The sequence below is a fragment of the Haematobia irritans genome, chromosome 5, assembly GCF_050003625.1.
Source record: "Haematobia irritans isolate KBUSLIRL chromosome 5, ASM5000362v1, whole genome shotgun sequence".
Lineage (NCBI taxonomy): Eukaryota > Metazoa > Arthropoda > Insecta > Diptera > Muscidae > Haematobia > Haematobia irritans.
The window spans coordinates 54,085,924-54,108,314 of record NC_134401.1 but is presented as its reverse complement, the minus strand read 5'-3'; the positions used below and the strand labels follow the sequence as shown (position 1 = coordinate 54,108,314).

At 32.2% G+C, this 22,391-nt stretch overlaps 1 protein-coding gene across 4 annotated transcripts; it reads left to right on the top strand.

The window, feature by feature from the left end:
• Positions 1-32: 32 nt before the first annotated feature.
• Positions 33-20,402, top strand: SERCA (ATPase sarcoplasmic/endoplasmic reticulum Ca2+ transporting SERCA). 4 transcript variants are annotated; one of them, XM_075309125.1, is made up of 9 exons: positions 33-190; positions 7,969-8,115; positions 11,539-11,639; positions 11,892-14,063; positions 14,132-14,247; positions 14,316-14,552; positions 15,004-15,121; positions 15,249-15,366; positions 19,746-20,402. In XM_075309125.1, exons 2-9 carry the CDS (start codon positions 7,998-8,000, stop codon positions 19,775-19,777), a joined length of 3,012 nt encoding a protein of 1,003 aa, XP_075165240.1. In that variant the 5' UTR covers positions 33-190; positions 7,969-7,997; the 3' UTR covers positions 19,778-20,402. The 4 variants fall into 4 exon arrangements, with proteins under 4 accessions (XP_075165240.1, XP_075165243.1, XP_075165241.1 ...); XM_075309128.1 differs by lacking the exon at positions 19,746-20,402 and adding an exon at positions 18,811-19,004; XM_075309126.1 differs by lacking the exon at positions 33-190 and adding an exon at positions 4,249-4,363.
• The last annotated feature ends 1,989 nt before the right edge of the window (positions 20,403-22,391 follow it).

Sequence of the window (22,391 nt, the reverse complement as noted above, 5' to 3'; positions counted from 1 at the left end):
CAACAAATTCTGTAATTCGGATAGACACTCTCATCAAGCACTTTCTCCCTGTGTTTAGTCGCCGTCGATCGTTTCAAAAGCGCGATCTTTCCTTAGTTCTTAATTTTTTGGCTGGGCCAAAAAATTTAAAAAATAATAATTATATAAAATTCTTTCGGGTTCGAACAGCATATTAATAACGAAAATTTTTGTAAGTTAAAACGCCAAAAATTGTAACTGCTATTCAAAAAACAAAAAAGGAATACACCATTGTTATCCATTATAGTTATCCTCAAAAAATCAGTACAATGAAGATGTAATAAAAAAAATCAACAGTTAAACTAAACCAAAAAATTATATTACAACAACAAACTTAAAAAAGGACATTAAAAAGGTGTTAATTTAGTTAAAGGAAATAAAAAATAGTGTGTTTTGTTAAAAATCCATATCCTGCCCGGCCACCTTCATTTTTGATTTCTTGTTAAGTGCTTATTACACCTCATAGTTGTAAGAAAAAGTAGGAAGAGTCGACCGTTAACAATAAAACTACTACTACGACTTCCTTCATTACGTGCATGGACAAAAAGAGTTGGCACCGATAAAAAGGCGAAAATGAGAGAAGAGAGCAAAATCCGTGAGAACAAAAGAAAAACGTGTCAACAATGCAAATAATTGAAAAAGTATTGCTCGCAATTATAATGTAAATACAAATTAATGCGAAAATATGGGATGAGAAACCCGTTGGGAAAAGTCTTGGCATTAGTTTTTATGCAAAAACATTTTGAATATGGTTATATAAAAATATACCTCATTTTGTTCTTTGATCTGATTGGATCTGCACAGATAGTGAAACTACTCAAAAATTTTATGTCATGTGACAAAAATACTACAATTGTATGGGTGATGACACATACAATCTCATACAAGAAAATCTCATACATTGTGTATATACGTATGTATACCTGAGCATTCGAAAATAATCTCTACTACCTTCGCTTGGAAAATAAAAACAAAAAAATTAGAATGTTTTAAGGAACTACCAAAATCCACTACTTTAATAACAAATCGAAGGATGAAATGTACATAAGTATGGAGCAGACAATATATGTTCTCACACAAAGGAGATTCTATACTAATAATAACACTATTTTTAAAAGCAGTCTCTCGTCTCCCTCACTGAAATGAAAGAAAAAAAATTAAAAATAAACCATCATCTATTATTCAAGGTTTTCGAAATAATATGTGAATGCTCAGGCTGCATACAAACAGTCAGTCTCATATATTATCCCATCGCATCCCTTCCCTCGGCCCCATTAGACGGGGAATACATGTATGCCCATTTATTTGTTGTTTCTTAGATTTTGGGACCGTTAGAGAAACGTAGAAATATATTTCTCTACATATATGTATGTATGAATGTATTTTCATCTTAATGGTATTGGTTAATTAGAAATCTTCTATTGTAGGTGCCTTGAGAATAGGAAAGAATTTCTTAAGAACAAACTAAATTATAGGCAAATATACGTACGTCCAATGAACACACATATATATGTACATAGACGAACGTGTATTATATATACATTTATTATCTATCTACTCAAATACGCATTTCTTCCAACGCTTTCATAATAATTTTGTGTAATATTTTTTCTTGGCAGCCAAAAGTATTAGAAAAATCACCTTAAATATTGGATTGTCAAGGCATGTCAACATATTTATATGTATGATATATTAATATATGTATGTGGGCAAGAGCATCAGTGGCAACTGATTCTCATTAGTACAGAGAGATTGTTTGTGTTTGACGATTCCGTTATTCTGCCAAGATCGAAATAAGAACAGCAACAACGTTCATTTGGGAATTTGTTTTTTTTAATACAAATATCAGCAAAAACAAAATTTCGATTTACGTATCTATAGAAATATATTCATGGTTTTTCATATTTTTCTTATAGTATTGCATAATAAGCAAGTTATTTTTGGCAAGAATATGAACATAAATATGTACAATTAGGTTTATTCAAAACGTGGCAGCAATTTGTGAGTATGTGTGTGTGTTTTTGCACGACTGTTTGGGAGCGTGAGTAGTTGTCCCCATAACAACAACAAAAACGGGGCACACATAAATACATATTCGCACAAATATATGTAGGTTTTTTAGCGATAATCAACAGAGCATTAATGTCACCCTAACTAAATGGCGAACACTATTCTCACCTTATTTATCGGATGCCTTTAGAGAAGTGGGCATTGGAAATATAGGGTTTTTAATACATTATATAGCAACTAATATGAAATGATGTTTTCAAATACTTAATTATATACCGTTAGGTATATTTCAAAGTTGCCAGATTTTGCTTCGTTCATTTCATTCTGTTGACAAGATCCCAAAAAATTGAGAATATTTTATTATGCATATAAAAAAACTTGTACGAATAATTTCAATTAAATTCTTTAATAATAATAATAATTTTACTTTAATTTATAAAATGTAGGTTTGTATCAAGTCGACATCGACACTTTTTTCGATTTTCACATATTTTATGTGCCTTTTTTATCACGCGAAATAACGAAATGGTACTACGCGTCAAGAATATAGCAGACAAAGTTTGTTATCTTAGAAAACATGGACTTTTTTTTTATCGATTTTCACTTAACATATATGTTTTTTGTTTATCAGGCGAAATAACGAAATACTAAGCGCAGATACCACTACCATAAGGATTAAAATACTGCCGAATTTTCCGATTAATTGTGACTGGCTTTTTAGCACATTTTATGATGATTTAACCGAAATAAGTTTCTTTGCGTGTAGACTTTCCACATGTGAATGCTAGTTATAGCTCTATGTCGACTTTAAAAAATAATGTAACCCCATTTCCAGCTTGGTTATTTAAATGAAAATATAATTATTGTTTTAATTATTAAACAGAAAGGTCCAACAACAAATACATAGTCAACTTAATAAGTCATGTTATAGTTCAAAAGTTCTGACACAATTACAGATAAATATCTCTAAGCAAATCGACCTGTCAGACACATGTTTGTTTAGGTAGCCTCCAAATTATTAATAAAATGATACCATATGGTTGTGTATTTGACATTTGAATGTAATTGTAACCATCAGCTGTGATAAATTGATATATGTACCAAATATAGTAGTTTCATAATGGAAAATAGTGATATTAAAAATATTTCGAAATTTCTGAATATTGGCTGGATGCCAATTTGTTAAAGGCATTCGCAAACCTTAAGATTAAACAAATTTTATTGCATGATAACCTATATAATTTAGGACTAAGCGATTGCACTTTTATGCATATTAAAAAAAAACATATGAACAGTTTATTAGTAAAAAATAAAATAACCAAAAAATAGGTTTACAGAGTAATTTAAATTATTTTGCATATATGCATTCATGTTTTTTTTATTACCTAACTTATAACGCATATTTACAGATAAAAGTAGTGTCAGTTCAATAAAAAAAAAAACAACATTTTTATTTTCTAAACGCCAATGATTGTAAATGACGGTTGCATCGGAAGGATTAACAATTAATTTATGTTAAATTTTATGATAAAGTTCGCAGAATATTGTTTAAGAATTGGCATTATGCGCTGCTAATACATTGTTGCTGTCTAACTTTGCCATAATTTTGATTATATCATGTATCAACATATCCATGAGAAAAAGGGAAATTAAAACGTTTCCTCTGTTTCCTCAAAGGGATGCTGGATTGATAAAGATCTCAATAGCAAAATTCGTAAAATTTTCTCCCGGTTGTTTTTAATTATACCTATGTAGTTCAAAAGGTCAACGACGCCAAGGGCCTGTCACATGTACCACGTGCTACAATTACATCAATATGTTGGAAACAAAATTTAACAAAATATTTAGAAAAAATACAACCCGTTCATGTTTTAATACATGAGTATATAAATAGATACATGTAATTGAAAATGCGAGCGATCTTTGGAAATCGCTGACATAAAACCACACAACACAAAGAAAATTCCCGGGATGAAACAACGCCAGCAGCTACAAATAGCCCTTAAGACACCTGCCGTTGTAGCCAATCACTATTGTGTCAATCCAAATGGGTCAGAAGTACAAAAAAAAAAAAACCTCATGAGCAACACGACCGCGTATTCTGATCGCTCATGCCCATCACATTTGCTTGTAGCCCAGACAATTGAAATATGAAAAATAATTTTCAATGTTGAATGCCTGGGCAATTGGTTGAACAAACACAACTAAATAAAAACATTCAAATATAATTGCGGCATACAAGTATAGTACATCGAGCAAATCAATCCAGTGTATTCTCGGAACGGTAACGGTCAATATTTAAAATTGTCGTACAATTTAATGATCTTTTGAAAAGGTTGAAAAGTTTTCGCTATCCTTAATTATTGAATACTGAAATTAAATTTTGAAATGGTCAAGTCTAACGAATATAGCACATCAAAATTCTATGTGTAGCTTGGCCAGCAAACAAATAGTCACTTTCATCCAATATAGTCAGGAATATAGTACTCTACTTTACTTAATAATATCAAATGTAATAAATTGCGAACTAATTAACACACTATATATTATAGAGGCCTACTGCGGAAACTTTGTTAATATTTTTCGCTGATTTCTTATTGTGAACTGTGGCAGAGTTAAATAGTAAACGAAAAAAAATTAAGTACAATTGCGAAAACAAAAAAAAAAAAAAAAAAAAATAAATAAAATTCGAAAAATAATAAAAAAAAATAAAAGTGCTAAAGAGAATAAAAATATGGTTTTTCAAAATGCAAAATCCAATAGAACCTGAAGGGAATGATCCAAAACATATATTCACTTTCTTGCTATGAAATAAATAAAGATAATAGAGAAAATCCAAATTTTGAATATTCTACTATTAAACAAAATTTGTAAAAACAAACTTCGTTTCGGTGTACCGGCCTTTCATTAATAGTACTAGTTACAGCAAGACATATGGTGCCTTTTAAAAGCTAATCCTGCTGATAAAAGAATTCCTTTCGTTATTTTGTTGTGAAGCCTTAATTTTCACTGCGTTGTTTTTTTTTTTTAATTCATTCTAAAAAAATTTTGCTGATTTGAGGCTTTGGATTATGCATTTCATAGTTATAATGAGTTTTGTCAACAATTAAATAGAAGCATTGATAGTTTTTATTTTCATTCGACCAGCTTACTGGTTATTTTTTATTTATATAGCCTACATATTTGCTATGTGTACAGATTTTTCCTAAATTTGTTTTATCATTCATACTTTTAAAACAAATTTGCTGTTTTCCGAATTTTAATGAAAGTTACTCGCACATTGTGTACATTTTTTTTATTTTGGTAGCAATTAATGTAAAATAAGAATCATATATTTACCCCAATTAACGGGGTAACACCGTTTTATCGATACATTTTTGTTTAGTTGTTGAACAATTGTCACAACCTTTAATGATTGTCTCATGTATATGATTAGTAAAATCCTACGCTACGCAATTGCGTCGTAATTTAGAAGTGCCTGTAAGAAAAGAAGAAGCAGCATTCGATGGAAAAGCAATTCACTGTACATTGAAAAGTGGCATGTGTGGGGAGAAGTGAGAGACGATAAGACAGACAACATTTCTTTTTTTGCAAAATCACAAGCTTTTTTTGGAAACCCACAAGAATATAGCTGTAGTTCTAGTGAATAATTAAAAAAACATATATTTTTAGTGACTAAATAAATTCAACAATCAATCAAAACAGGTATTTAAAAAGGATAGCGAGTGTTAACATTAAATTTTTTCACCTTGTAATTTTCTTGCTTTCTTCTTTCTTTCGTTTCGTGCAAGTCGGAATTCGTGTTCGCGGTAGCAGCCAACAGCGCATTCTTTTTTTCAATATCTAGAAAAGTAATGAGTGATTGTTCCTTATTTAGAAGAATAAAAAATGTAGTTTACATTATTATTTTCGTTAACAAACAAATGCCACAAAGGAGTGCGCAATACATCGCATCTTGCGGTTTAATATAAATAATAGAAATAGTGCATATCTGCTTATTGGTGGTCAGTAGTAGTAGTAAGGGTAAACTTTGATAGCGGCGACGAAGAAGAGACGGCAAAAGAGAAACGTAGACGATTTGGCAAATACAACCGATAATTGCAAAATTATTTCTATGTTACACGTGTTCTTTTGAAATTCACCAAGTCATCCATTACTAGTACATGCATGTAATGTGGCCAAGACAGCCCCATAAATAGGTGGATTTAAATGTCAATGACAGCCCAAGTTTAGAATATTTTTCTATATTCTTATCTTTTATATCTAAGCTTACACTGCACGATACTAGGTATTTATCTATGTCGGTCGGTTAGGTATCAAAAGATAGCAGCTTTCTTGGCATTGGAGAAATATATGTAGATACATTTAACAAATATTAGTTTAGTACATAAAAACTAGACCAGTACTACTACCACTACTAATACTATGACGATCATTATTATCAATACCCTCCATACCAGGGTGAAATTCATTGCTTGCCCCACAATACTGTGGGGCCTACTACAAAAGATCACTGGGGTATGATAAAAGTCAGATGTTGGTTAGTAGGTCTGCGTTGACGTACGTAAAAACTTGAAATGATAGTGAACTTCCTTCCGAAGTCGTCGGTACTTTTGTTAAATTTCTTATCTTTGTCTTATAAAAATTTCACACTGTGAATCACACATGGCAATTGTATTTCCCCCCCTCGGGATAGCTTGGCATTTTATAGGCCATATTATTTAAGGGTTGTGCATTCGTTTTTTTTCTGTTTCTATTTCAATTTTAAGATCACCAAAATTGAATTTTTATTTAATGTACAATAAAGAAGGTGAGCAAAGACTACGTAGCACATTCTTCTTTGGATTGCTTTGTTCATTGTTTTTGTTGTTGCTGCTACTGCTACTGCTAATATTATCGCACATTAACCTTTTTTTATATATGTGCCAAGGGGACACCGGAGATTTGTGAAAGTTTTGCAGTTCAAAAACGAAAGTAGCACCGCTTTTCTTTGGTTTTGTGATTTTGGAAGATTTTTTTTTATGAAAATGTTAACCTAAAAGAAAAAAATGTTGTTAGGAAAGCGTCACTCTTAAATAGCCATTGAAACTGGGGGAAACTGTGATGATTTTCCTGTATTTGTCCCATTGAAAATAGAAGAGGCGAGTAGGAAATTTCTCCGAAAATCTACTTCTGGTTTAGGATTCGCAAAGCGCAAAACATTTTACTTTCATTCAGTTAAAGCTACAAAAAGTTAAAATTTGAATTTGATGGATGAATGGATCGACGGACGATTCTATAGTTTCTGGCAATGGACTGATTAGTCTAAGTGAGCCTGAATCTTAATCGGGCTGCCACTTTAACCTAACAGTTTCTGACAATAAAAAATATTGCGTTTTACGAATTCGTAAATCAAACTAGTGTGGTATGACTACGATTTGATTTATATCTATAATAAACATTATCTCTATGGGCAAGGGAAATCCTTATAGTTAGGCTTCTACAACTTAACCCTCCGATATTTGGCAAGATTCCTGTGGACGTTTTTGACTTTTATTATTATATTATTCTGTATGACTTTTAACATGATAGTTTATAACTTCCCTTCAAGAATTAGTACGGAAAGTGATGACCATCATGTTTGGATAAAGACAGATTTATACATGAATAAAAGTCCTCACCAACCTTGCCAAATATCGGAGGGTTAAATTGTAGTACCTAACTATATTGATTTCCCTTGCACATAGATACAATGTTTATTATAGACACAAATTATATCGTATTCATAACATCCATCGGAGGGTTACTGTGGTGTAATTATAGGTGATATTCCCTACTTTTTTCCATTTTACATCTTGTATTTGCTGTATGATAACAATAAATGGTGTAATTGTTTTTTTTTTTGAAACCGAAACAAACATTAAAAAAATGTATACAATTTTTATTTGTTTTTATTTACAGTTACGCTAAGTGCTATCTACAGCTAAGCCATGGAAGACGGTCATGCTAAAACCGTCGAACAGGTATTGCAAGCTTTTGGCACAGATCCTGAGCGTGGTCTTACCCTCGACCAAGTAAGAGAAAATCAAAAGAAATATGGCCCCAATGGTAAGTACTGATAGTGTTGGTTGATGTAGTTAAATAAACAAAAATATATTTAAAAAATTAAACATATTAGAAAGTGAAACAGGGGTTGTTACAGAAACACTGACTCACTTTATATAGCCGAATTCCAAACTGCGATAAATTTAAACCATAAAACGAAATAAAAAAACTATCGTTCATATTTAGCTCTACAGTATATACGTAGCTAGCTGCCTTTGTTGGATCTAATTGTTTGGAAAATTTATCTTAACCCTCTAATGCTCAAGTCCTCATTCAAACGGGAATCTTTTAGTGAAATACGTCTAAAGATAACAAAATTGTTCCAAATTAAAAAAAAAATGGTGATACTATAGAGGCTTTACAGCATTTTTCCCTAAGGGTTTTTCTGATTTCTGGGTGATAAACCTTAAATGTTTTTTTTTCAGCTGGCAAAAAAAAAACAAAAATGAGGTCAATAGATGACCCTTTACCCTTTTTACTAAATGCTTCCGAGATACAATTTGCTGAAATATGTCTATATCGCTCAGCTATTCCATTGTTTGTGAGCACTACAACACCATGTGGTGTTGTATTGGTCATTATACTACAACACCTTATTTGTATGATTAGAAATACATTTTAATTTATAGCAGCAATTTTAAACACTACCAATACTTAAGATCTAATGAAACTTTTGTGATTGACTAGTTCCATATAAACCCATTGGAAATGTAACGATATGGCGATAAGAAAGATTGTTATAATGCTAGAAATACCATAACTTTTGATTGTAATCTTGTGACAGAATAACATTTTATCAATCTTTTACAGTGAATTGTTGTGGAAACAGTGGATTGTACAAAAAAATGAAATTAACAAAATAGGGGCTATGATAAGGATGCATATAAACGAAAAGTTTCACTTCTTTTAAATTTACCACATAACATCATAGCCTGTAAATACCAATGGTACCAATATTTGATATTTCTGCAATGTAAGGTCATATTTCCTTTTCAAAGAAATAAATTAACCCATAACAAAACTAGGTTTTATAATTGGCTACAAAAAAAAAACGAATAATGTATATCTAATACTAATTTTCTTCAAAACTTATATTTCTCCACAGGATGGAGGTTTTAGGTTCTGTATCGTGCTTATCTGTTGTTAATGAAACTCGTAATGTATTTCAAGTTTTAGCCCAGTGATAAAGAACCTCCTTCATAAACACTCATAGAAAAAAGACAGCTATAAACAGCAGTTGGGATCTGCTATTATATTTTTGTACGCAGGGTCTTGCGAATAACAAATTGTAAAGGTTTTAAGTTTTAAATTGATACCTAATGTTTATTTAAGAACAAAAAATATTGTTTTTATATTCCTGTGCTCTAATATCCTTAATAGCTCCTAAATACGACAAACATTAATTAATTTTATAAATATTCATATGTTTGGGGTTGTAATCGAAACTATAAAATAGCAGACAATATTTGTTATTTCAGCGAAAAGTGATTGCTGTCCCTTTTTCAGCAGACGTTTTGTTGCTTTAGCAGTCATTTTCTGCTGTCGAATCGAGAAACATATGTAATTGTCTTCATTATTGTTGTTAGTAGTTGAAATGTGTCCTATTGGGTTAATTAAGCCACAGCTGTCGTCAGCCATGTTGCTCACAATATCCTCTGATGGTTCCTCTTGTTGCCTGCCATGATAAACACGTTGTGGATTGCAGCGTCGACATATCTGTCTTACTTATTTGTCCACTGGAGCAATTTTGATGTCCACAATACTTGAGTGCCATGACCGGGTTAGGGGAATCATGTTTGAGATAGGTAGAAGTTCACCATCTGTGGTATCACAATGAACAACTGAATGTCAGTCTTTTTAAAGAAACCTCACAATGATTGGTCTAATAACGCTTAAGTAACTCTAGAATAACAGTTTTGGATTCAGACCCCACTTTGATCCTACTTTTCGACAAAAAGTTTGAAACTCTAATTCGCAACAGTGAGGTGTGGTGTACACAGACCCCGGGAATAAAAGATATATAGATTTCTACTCTGATGGCTCCAAATTGGATGGAAGTGGGTTTCGGAGTATATTTTATAGATCTGGAACTTCAAATAGCGAAAAAATTACCTAATCACTGTAGTGTTTTTCAGGCTGAAATATTAGCAATAAAGAGAGGTGGCGAATTGGTTGAGATGTAATGTTCCAAAAAAATGTTGGCATTAATATATACACAGACAGTCTACCTGCAATAAATCTTTGGACTCTACGTTCCTTAACTCGGAAACGGCCATTGACTGCCGCAAATCTCTCAACGAGATGGCTGAGCAGTACAGTATTCACCTAATATGGGTACCTGGCCATAGGAACATACCGGGGTACTGCAAAGCAGATGAGTTAGCAAGGCTAAGAACTACCTTACATATTCCAGAGGAACTAGAATCTTTTGGTATGTCTTTGGCTACCTGCAAGCTCTTACTGCGTGAGAAGGCTGTCATGATGGCAAATGTACGATGGGAGAATTGCAAGGGTTGTAACGACACCAAGCAAATATGGCCCCATTTAAACTTGGACCGCACGCCAGATATGCTAGTGTTCTCAAGACGTCAGATATCACATCTGATATCTGCTATAACGGCTCGCTGCCTGATAGGCAAATTTGCAAAAACTATTGGTGCGAAGTATAATGACTATTGTATGAGCTGATAAGGAATCAATTAAACACCTCTTGTGTGAGTGTCCTGCATTTTGTGTAAGGCGTAAGCGAATTTTAGGGGCATATTGTTTTAGATTACTGGCTACCTGGAAAACGTTAACTTAAGCAGTCTGTTAATGTTTTTGGAACAATCTGGTTGGTTCAACGAAAGAAAATAATAGAGAAGGTTCAGTGGTTAAACTAGAAGTTCCCATATGCAATAGGTACTTTTAGTTAAATGTGGTATCACAATGGACTGAATAGTCTAAGTGAGCCTGAAACTTAATCGGGCTGCCACTTTAACCTAACCTAACCTACTGCCCTTCGTCAAAATACCCAGTATCTGTGTGGTTTTTCAGTACTCGACCCTTTCCAATTGGGTTTCTGTCTAAAGTAACTCTTAGGTACTTACCATGGTGAATCTGGTGACTAGACCGTGGTTGCATTTAAAGCCATGGGTTTATCCAAGATTCGCTGTGCAGATTCGTTTTTATATGTAGGCAAGTACATCAACTACGAAAATTATAAAATCACCAAAATATTTTTTTTATTTAGCGAAGCGATCTCCCGATTGAACTTCTTAATGATCCGGAAGATATGCGGATTTCATATGTTAGCCATCTGAAATATATGCAAATTGTAACCTATAATTAGACTTATTATACATCTTTATTAATTTATATATAGAAATATTCAATCAGAGAAATATCAAATATTAACAAATCCATTTATTAATTTTCTCCTTGCAGAATTACCTACCGAAGAAGGCAAATCCATCTGGCAGCTCGTTTTAGAACAATTCGATGATTTGCTCGTCAAGATCTTGCTTTTGGCCGCCATTATTTCATTTGTAAGTGTTTCACAAAAAAAATAAATAAATAAATAAAAATAAATAAATAAGAAAAGAAAATCTGTCCCATTCTATCCATACAACACATTTAGGCAATTGCTTATGAAAAGAATAAAGACAATTAAATGTTTAATTCCTTTGTCTGTTGCGCTGTAATGTGGATGGATGGAGATGGTGTGGTTTGTTTGCCCTTCATTAATTTTTAACATACATAATTTTTGTTTTGTGTCTTCTTATCTTTTTTCTCTCCAGGTATTAGCCTTGTTTGAAGAACATGAAGATACCTTCACTGCATTTGTAGAACCTTTAGTTATTTTATTGATTTTGATTGCTAATGCCGTTGTCGGTGTATGGCAAGAAAGAAATGCTGAATCCGCTATTGAGGCCCTGAAAGAATATGAACCTGAAATGGGCAAGATTGTCCGTCAAGACAAATCAGGTGTCCAAAAGGTTAGAGCGAAGGAAATCGTGCCTGGAGATATTGTAGAAGTGTCTGTGGGTGACAAGATCCCAGCAGATATTAGACTTACACATATCTACTCGACCACCTTGCGTATCGATCAATCCATCTTGACTGGTGAATCGGTTTCTGTTATCAAGCACACCGATGCCATTCCAGATCCCCGCGCTGTAAATCAAGACAAGAAAAACATCTTGTTCTCTGGTACCAATGTTGCCGCTGGTAAGGCTCGCGGTGTTGTTATTGGCACTGGTCTTAAGACTGCCATTGGTAAAATCCGTACCGAAATGTCCGAAACCGAAGAAATCAAGACCCCATTGCAACAGAAATTGGATGAATTCGGTGAACAATTGTCCAAGGTTATTTCGATTATTTGCGTTGCTGTCTGGGCTATCAACATTGGTCACTTCAACGATCCCGCCCATGGTGGTTCCTGGATTAAGGGTGCCATCTACTACTTCAAAATTGCCGTTGCTTTGGCTGTCGCCGCCATTCCTGAAGGTTTACCCGCTGTCATCACCACCTGTTTGGCTTTGGGTACCCGCCGTATGGCCAAGAAGAACGCCATTGTCCGCTCCTTGCCCTCTGTTGAAACTTTGGGTTGCACCTCTGTCATTTGCTCTGATAAGACCGGTACATTGACCACAAATCAAATGTCCGTTTCCCGCATGTTCATCTTCGACAAGGTTGAAGGCAGTGACAGCAGCTTCTTGGAATTCGAATTGACTGGCTCCACCTATGAACCCATTGGTGAAATCTTCTTGAACGGTCAACGCATTAAGGCTGGCGATTATGACGCTTTGCAAGAAATGGCCACCATTTGCATCATGTGTAACGACTCCGCTATTGATTACAACGAATTCAAACAATGCTTCGAAAAGGTTGGTGAAGCCACCGAAACTGCCTTGATTGTCCTCGCTGAGAAAATGAATCCCTTCAATGTCAGCAAGGCCGGTTTGGATCGTCGTTCCGCCGCTATCTGTGTCCGTCAAGAAATTGAAACTAAGTGGAAGAAGGAATTCACTTTGGAATTCTCTCGCGATCGTAAATCCATGTCCTCTTACTGTGTACCCTTGAAGGCTTCTCGTCTTGGAACTGGACCCAAATTGTTCGTTAAGGGCGCCCCTGAAGGTGTCTTGGAACGTTGCACACACGCCCGCGTTGGCACCAGCAAGGTCCCACTTACCAGCGGATTGAAGGCTAAGATCCTTGCCTTGACTGGCCAATACGGTACTGGTCGTGACACTTTGCGTTGCTTGGCTTTGGCTGTTGCCGATAGCCCAATGAGCCCCGAACAAATGGACTTGGGCGACTCTACCAAATTCTACCAATATGAAGTCAACCTTACCTTCGTTGGTGTTGTCGGTATGTTGGATCCCCCACGTAAGGAAGTTTTCGATGCTATTGTCCGTTGCCGTGCCGCTGGTATTCGTGTCATTGTCATCACTGGTGATAACAAGGCTACCGCTGAAGCTATCTGCCGTCGTATTGGTGTATTCGCTGAGGATGAAGATACTACTGGCAAGTCTTACTCTGGCCGTGAATTCGATGATTTGTCTCCTGCTGAACAAAAGGCTGCCGTCGCTCGCTCTCGCTTGTTCTCTCGCGTAGAACCCCAACACAAATCTAAGATTGTTGAATACTTGCAAAGCATGAATGAAATCTCTGCTATGACTGGTGATGGTGTCAATGATGCCCCCGCTTTGAAGAAGGCCGAAATTGGTATTGCTATGGGTTCCGGTACTGCTGTAGCCAAATCTGCCGCTGAGATGGTATTGGCTGATGATAACTTCTCTTCCATTGTATCTGCCGTTGAAGAAGGTCGCGCTATCTACAACAACATGAAACAATTCATCCGTTATTTGATTTCTTCCAATATTGGTGAAGTCGTTTCCATTTTCTTGACTGCTGCTCTTGGTCTTCCCGAAGCTTTGATCCCCGTACAATTGTTGTGGGTCAACTTGGTAAGTTCTAAGGGAGAAAATGCGGAGATGTAGGAACGATTTAATGATTACCACCTCATTTGTTCTAGGTTACTGATGGTCTACCCGCCACTGCCCTTGGTTTCAATCCTCCAGATTTGGATATCATGGAAAAACCACCACGTAAGGCTGATGAAGGTTTGATTTCTGGCTGGTTGTTCTTCCGGTAAAGACATTTTTTTTGGGTTCCTGGTTGGGAATTTACTAATGCTATATGCCTGTTTTTTTGTACAGTTACATGGCTATTGGTGGTTATGTCGGTGCCGCTACCGTTGGCTCTGCCGCCTGGTGGTTCTTGTATGCTGAAAGTGGTCCCCATCTTAGCTATTGGCAACTCACCCATCACTTGTCCTGCTTGGGTGGTGGTGATGAATTCAAGGGTGTTGACTGCAAGATCTTCTCCGATCCTCATGCCATGACCATGGCTTTGTCTGTATTGGTCACCATTGAAATGCTTAACGCCATGAACAGGTAATTGAAATTATTTCCTTTTTTGTGATAAACTTTCAGATGGGCCCCACATATATAAAATAAGAAGTGACTATTAAATGCGGGATATAGAACAAAAGACTCTTAAGGGAATTGATAAGAAAGAAGTTCATCATATTTTTTCGTAGATGGGGTCGAAATGTTCGAGTTGGGGACTTGGTATTTTGTGGGGAATTTCCATAAATTTGGGGATTTTTGTGGGAATTCTTTCGAAATCGGTTCACTATAATAATCAAATTTGTACCATGAGCCATATTTCTTCATGGTTTTTTTTTTTGTGAAAAAAGCAGTTTGTATTTACTTGTTTTTTTTTTTTTTTTTTTTTATCGTCAAGACCTTAATCTCAATATTAAAATAGAGTAGAAAACTATTAAAAATTTTGATGTGAAATATTTTATTAAACATTTTCTTATGTTCATTTTTGCCTTTACAGCTTGTCTGAAAATCAATCTTTGATTGTCATGCCCCCATGGTCCAACATGTGGTTGATTGGTTCAATGGCTTTGTCCTTCTCTTTGCACTTTGTCATTCTCTACGTAGATGTTCTTTCCGTAAGTATTAAATAAACCACAAAAAATATAATCTAATGTTATAATATAAAATCTAATATTTCTTTTTCTTTCCTCCCTCCTTTACGTGGGGTATTTGTTGGCGTGTTTTGTTTTTTTCTCTTTATAGTCTGTGTTCCAAGTGACACCATTGTCCGGCGATGAATGGATGACTGTGATGAAATTCTCTATTCCTGTAGTTTTATTAGATGAAACACTTAAATTCGCTGCTAGAAAGATCGCTGACGGTGAGAATCCCATTTATAAAGTGCATGGGATAGTTTTAATGTGGGCCGTATTTTTTGGCCTCTTGTTTGTTATGCAGTCTTAAATATTATAACTTAAGTTTAAAATTAATACACAATTTAACAAAGAAAAGCAAAAAATCCTTCTCTCTTGACATATAGCAAAAGAAAGAACGCCAATAATCATCGTTATGTGCATAAAAGAAAAAACGCCACTAACTTCTCTCTTTCACTCTCTCTCTAACTCTTTTAAGCTTTAAAGCCCTTTTCTATTTTTCAATTTACCAATAAAAAAAAAAAAACAAATTCAAAAATGCCTAAAACTAAAACAAAATGTTAATGCAAACAAAACCAACTCAAATCATTAAAAAAAACAACAACATCAACATATATATTTAATACTACTATACACTACAATTGTTTACCCAAATACTAACTAAGATTTACAATAACAACTAAGCTTAAAATAATCCTAGAAAAATAAAAAGCAGTCATTTAATTGATTGTTATTTATGTATTTGCTATATATATACGTTTTATGAATGAATCTCTTTTTCTCCCCATTAACTTATCGCTGTAAAACATAATTTTCCATTACCAATTTACATACATTTTCCACACATTTATATATATTTTTTTACTAGGGAATTAGTTTTTTTTTTAAAGAAAATTTTCACATGTCTTTCTTTCACTATTAGAGAGTTGTTGTTAAAAAAAATAAATAAAAAAGATAGACTAATCCTAAATCGGAATAAAAACAAAAGTAAAGCAACATAACTACAAATACATATATATAAAAAATTGTAGCAATAGTTTATAATAGGTTTATATATTGGGGTTTCCAAAGATATTTTCTTTTTTGTTTTTGTTTTTCCTATTTGTCTTTATCTTTGGTTATTTTGGGTACTTAACATATATATAGCAATTTTGGAAAACAATTAGTAAAGGGATTATAAAAAGAAAATTTAAAACAAATGAGTGGGTAAGCAGCAGAAGTGTGGTTAGTTAAAATACAGCTGATCCCCTATATTCTTAAATTGGGAATTGATATTGCTTTTCCTATTTGGCCATTTAACTTTTATCAAAAATGGGAGACTATTTGATCACCCTAAAAAACAACACCCTGTTTTTATTTTTCAAAAGTTATGGAATTTTGTTTTATTTTTTTAGTCAATATTTAAAACGACAGCTGTATTTCTACAAAATATTTCTAGATGGAAAAACAAACACAAGTTAGTTATATATATAGGTTTTAGAAGTATTATTGTGACTTATATATATGGAAAACATATTACAATAGTAAAAAAAAAAAACAAAACACCACCTCCATAACAAAACAAAACAATGGAAATTAAGTAAAACAAATAGTCTTCGTTTTTGATGATAATCATAATCATAATGATGATGATGATATAATGTTATAGACATTCATATATTTAGTTTAGCGGTAATAATATTTAAAACAATTATGTAAATTATTAAATGTCTCCATTTTTAAGGATCTGCATTAAATTTTTAATGATAGAAGAAGAAAAAAAAAACAACAAAACAAAAACAAATAAAACAAATTTTTAATTGTACATACCAACAATTTACTATTACTACTATTTGTGACATCTATAAACTATTTTTAAAACATTCAAAATCAAATGAGTTGTGAAACTTAATAAGCAAAATAATTAACATCCCATAAACAAAAAAACATCAAATATTGCTTTTATTATCATTTCTACATTTTTTCTATATTGCTTTTGCCTAGAAAACTCCATTGCGTATTACACATATAGAGAGTATTGAAATCCGAAATGTTTACTTCTCAACTAAACATCTGTTTTTTTGTTACAAAAAAATGTATAGTCTTTTTCATTATATAATCCACTGTAATGAAAAAGACTGTAAAATAAAATAAAAAAAAAAAAACAAACAAAAAATTCAAGATTTAGCATACGTTCAAATTAAAGTAATTATTTAATTAACATCCCATAAAAAACACAATTCTATAGGCATTTTTTCGAGATTTTAAAACTATTTTTTTACAAGGCAAATGACAGTTAAAATATAGTTAAAGTGGATTCTGGAAGTGTACATTGAAAATTCGATTTTAAATATATGTGGATTTGGGGTGTGGGGACAACATCAAAATATTTTGAAAATTATTAAGAGATGATTAGTCGATTTTGAAGTAGGCATCGTTATGAGGATCAACACTCGAAAGTGGACTCTTTGTCTTATTCAAAATTTGGAAATCTCGATCTAGTTTTGGAGACTTTCGAGTTTTGCAAAGGTCGAGACGTTCAACTTGTGCGATTACTGAAAAGCACTCCCATTTCAATTCAAATTTGACTTTTGGTCGATTTTGGTCACTATAAAAATTCGATTCCAAAAATTTTAATAGTCGATTAATGGAGTTTTTTGATAAAAAATCGATTCGAGTTTTCCGACTTTTGTATCCCTATTTCGAAGATCGTGAAAAACAGAATTTGATTATGAAAAAAGTGAAAATGAATTAGTAATGGTTTCATAATGAATTGAGGTAATTTATTCAAAAACGTTTCGGATCTTTGTGTCCGAAAATTTGCTATTAAAACGCATGTCAATAGTCAAAATAATTTCTAGAGAATTTATCGCAGAATGTTACTTTGAATAAAAACGTAACAATTTTCAATCCCATTGTATCAATTAATTTTTTAATTGGAAAAGTTTTCAGCTTCAATCAACTTTTTAATTGGAAATATTTTGGTGTGTAATTCAAACAATTATGTTTTTTTTCCAAATTCATTTTAGATTTTAGTAGAAAAATATTGGTGATATTTTTTCTAGATTAAATTAGACTTTAAACCTACTTTTTTCCACATAAATTCTCTCGATAAACTGTATGTAAATTATTTTGAATATGACCATTAAACTTTAATATTAGGGGGGGTTAAAGTACAACATAATATTATATTTTAGAAAATTTATCTTAAAATTAATTTTGGATTTCAATGATTCGAGTTATGTTTGGAAGCCTTGTTTTTTTACATATTACTTCTCTCTAAGGAAAAATATCAAAACGGATAAAAACCCAAAAGATTAAAAAAAGCACTCCAGAAGAAAGTAGTCCAGTAGCTAAAGTAATTTACAATCACGCACACTATACATACCTACATACATACATATAAAGTTCTTCTAAAAAAATGTGGATAATAAAAAGGATCTACACACCTTCTATAATCTTTGCCCAGCCCACCAACACCGCCCCTAATCGTTGTTTGAAATTGTTTCTGGCTCGATCCGCTCGCTCGCTCGCTAGCTCTTTTGCCCGTTGTAAACAACAAAACAAAACAAAAATGTATAATATAGGTTTGCTCCTTGTTCTACTACTAACAACAACTTTGGAGAAATTTCTTTATTTGAAATTATTTTCTAATTTTATCCTTAAATATACCTTTTTCCCAACCATTGCAGTTAACCCCGACTTCCATTAAAGCAACCAAAAATAAAAGGCCATCAAAAAACACCTCCCCCCTCCGATGTATTTCATAAAATTTAATTTATTTTTTTCCTAAGATGCTATAGCTGCTTAAGTAACAATAATAATTATAATAAAAGAAGAGAACACAGATACCGAAAACGAAAAAAGGCAACGGAAAATACGAAAACACCAATGTTTGATTTTTTATTTTATTTTTTCTAAAAAAAAGAGAAAATTATTGGAGATTTAAAAAAATACAAAAACAGACGCACAAATAATTTTACAGTCGTTAGTATACAGCCAAAGTATATGCTAATATTATTCCATGATCCCAGGCCCCCCTCACATAACCTTGTACACCGGAAGCGGAAACAAAATATTTAGCAATTATCTTTTTGTCATTTAGCAGCGGGAAAATGACAAAAAAATATGGAAAATTTTTCCTAATTGCTAATGGATCTCCCTACTCATGCTGTTTCCCATTCATTGTATCCCCTTGACGTCTAATGAAGCAGGAAATATCGTCGATCAATAATCTATCCCTTTCATAAACAACAGCTAAAGCACCAATGCCGCCACCATCATATAGTCCCACTCATAAATATGCGAAGAGAAACGAAATGACTCAGACCACCAAATACACTGCCTGCGCCCGGTTTATGATATGATATGATATCCCCAAAAGAAAAAAAACCTTCCAAAAAAGTTGTTTGTTTTTAGATTTTTATTACTTTTCAGCCAGTTATTCTCCTTGCAGCTTTACCCCTTAAAATAAAAACTTACGCAAAATGGTACTTTTAACGTTAGTTTTTCCCGCCGTTTGTTTTATGCCCATCATATATATTTTACAATAATTTAAATTTAAATTTTTTGTTTAATTTTTTTGTATCGCGCCTTTTTTTTAAATCCTCAAAAAACAACAATATAGTTCCTGATGTCGTTGATACATCCAAGTGGTAAGCAGTCCAGCCTCAAGCCAACCAGGTCATCTGTCGTCACCACCTTCACACCAACTACTATGTGTACTACAAAGAAAAAACAAGAACAAACTTCCTAATATTTTGCATATACATAGTATTATCAATGTACTATATGTGTATATTGTTTTAAATCTTTCTACGTTTCGTTACGTTATGTTACGTTGCGTTACGTTTCGTATGTATGTTATGTCTCGTACTTGTAACTTAGATAAATTGCCCGCCGCACCAGTTAAAACAAAATCCCCCAATTTAAGGAATAAAATGAATTTATTTAAACAACAACTACAAAAAAAAAACTATAAAAACAAAAAAAATATAAAAATATCCAAAAGTACCATTTATTTAATACCATTTTTGAACAAACAGAGAATGTTGAGTGTGTATATGTATAAAACAAAAAATTAAAAAAAAACGTCTGATGAATATACCTAATAGAACTACTGCAACAACAACAACAATTACAATATAAATTTACATATATATACAAACGATGAGAGATATATATGTTCGTAATAAAATAGTGAAATTAAATTTTATTTAATAAAGTATTCGCCGAAAAACACAAAATATATTAATAAATAAATAAAAAAAAATAATTAAAATAATCATTTGATTCTTTTCTTATTTACAATGCAAAAGGGTAATGGTTTATATAACACTCAAACGAAAATGACAGTAATAGAACAATGTTTGATGTTTCAGCAGCTTTTGTCTGCTAAAAAGTGAAAAGAGCCTCACAAAAGCGATATATTTACTACTGCTATTGATTCAGCAAATTGGAAGTGCTTATTAAATGATTTTATTTGAATGTTCATCTATCAAAGGGTAATTGTTTATATTACACTCCGAAGAAGAAGTGACTACCCAGCAAAAAAGCGTCGCCAAAAAAGTAATGAAAATGTTCTTTTTGGATCCGGAAATGGTGCAAAATTGAAGCAGAAGCGATGAATTTAACATGGGGTTGTCATAGGACGGAAGTTCTCCATTTCAACAGCCGTTGCACTGAATTTGCATCACTTCTTTGGGTGTGATCCGAATTCAATGTTTTGTATGTAAATTAAAAAATTCTGTTATATTTTGTCAAATAATTTTTATAATTTTTAATGGATTCTAACGCTTGTCGGAAACGTTTGATCTTCAAAAATTCACAATTTTTTTCAGTTTGGATTTAGCATTTTTGTCGATAAAATTTAAATGATTTGTACCATTTGATAAATTCTTACTATTTGAAACAAAAAAACTTAAAATTATCCATTAAAAGTATGAAAAACCAAGTTATAAAAAATTGAATTAAAAGAACTTCTTGGGTAGTTAAAATAAAGAACATCATTGGGAGTGCATCTTCTGGAAGTGCTTTTAAAGTTGTGTCTTTGGAAGAACTTCCAAATTTTTTTGCTGGGTAATGAAAGGACAAAAGATTAGGTTAGATTCACAATCTCCCCTTCAACCCTGTGGCGTGAACAATGAACCTCGAATGCGGGGCATTGACATAGGTGGAGCATTAACAATGTAACGGTTGAAAATTCTCCATAGATACATCTTCATCTAATCCTCTAGGTGCCAAAATTTCCTATAGAGATGAACTTTTATAATTATAATTAATTATATTTTATAATTAAAATTCAATAAAAATGATTTCAATAAAAATGACATTTTGACAAAATTTTCTATAGCAATGAAATATTGACAAATTTTCCTGTAGAAATGTAATTTTGACAAAATTTCCTAAAGAAATGAAATTTTGACAAAATTTCCTATAGAAATGAAATTGTGACACAATTTCCTCTGGAAATGAAATTTTAACAAGATGTCCTATAGAAACGAAATTTTGACAAAAATTCCTCTGGAAATGAAATTTTGCAAAAATTTCCCATAGAAATGAAATTTTGCAAAAATTCCTCTGGAAATGAAATTTTGCAAAATTTTTCTATAGAAATTAAATTTTGCAAAAATTTTCTGCAGAAATGAAATTTTGCAAAATTTTTCTATAGAAATGAAATTTTGCAAACATTTCCTATAGAAATAAAATTTTGCAAAAATTTCCTATAGAAATGAAATTTTGCAAAACAATCGTACAGGAATGAAGTTTTGACAAAATTTCCTATAGAAATGAAATTTTGATAAAATTTCCTATAAAGATGAAATTCTGACAAAACTTCCTATAGAAATGAAATTTTGACAAACTTGCTATAGAAATGAAATTTTGATAAAATTTTCTATAGAAATGAAATTTATAAAAAAAAACTATAGTAATGAAATTTTCATAAAATTTCCAATAGAAATGAAATTTTGACAGAATTTTCTATAGAAATTCAATTTTGAAAAAATTTCTATAGAAATTAAATTTTGAAAAAATTTCTATAGAAATATAATTTTGACAAAATTTTCTATAGAAATATAATTTTTCTATAGAAATTAAATTTTGAACAATTTTCTATAGAAAATTTTGACAAAATTTCCTATAGAAATTAAATTTTGACAAAATTTCATATAAAAAGGGAATTTTGACAAAATGTTCTATAGAAATGAAATTTTAACAAAATTTCTTATAGAAATGAAATTTTAACAAAATTTCTTATAGAAATGAAATTTTG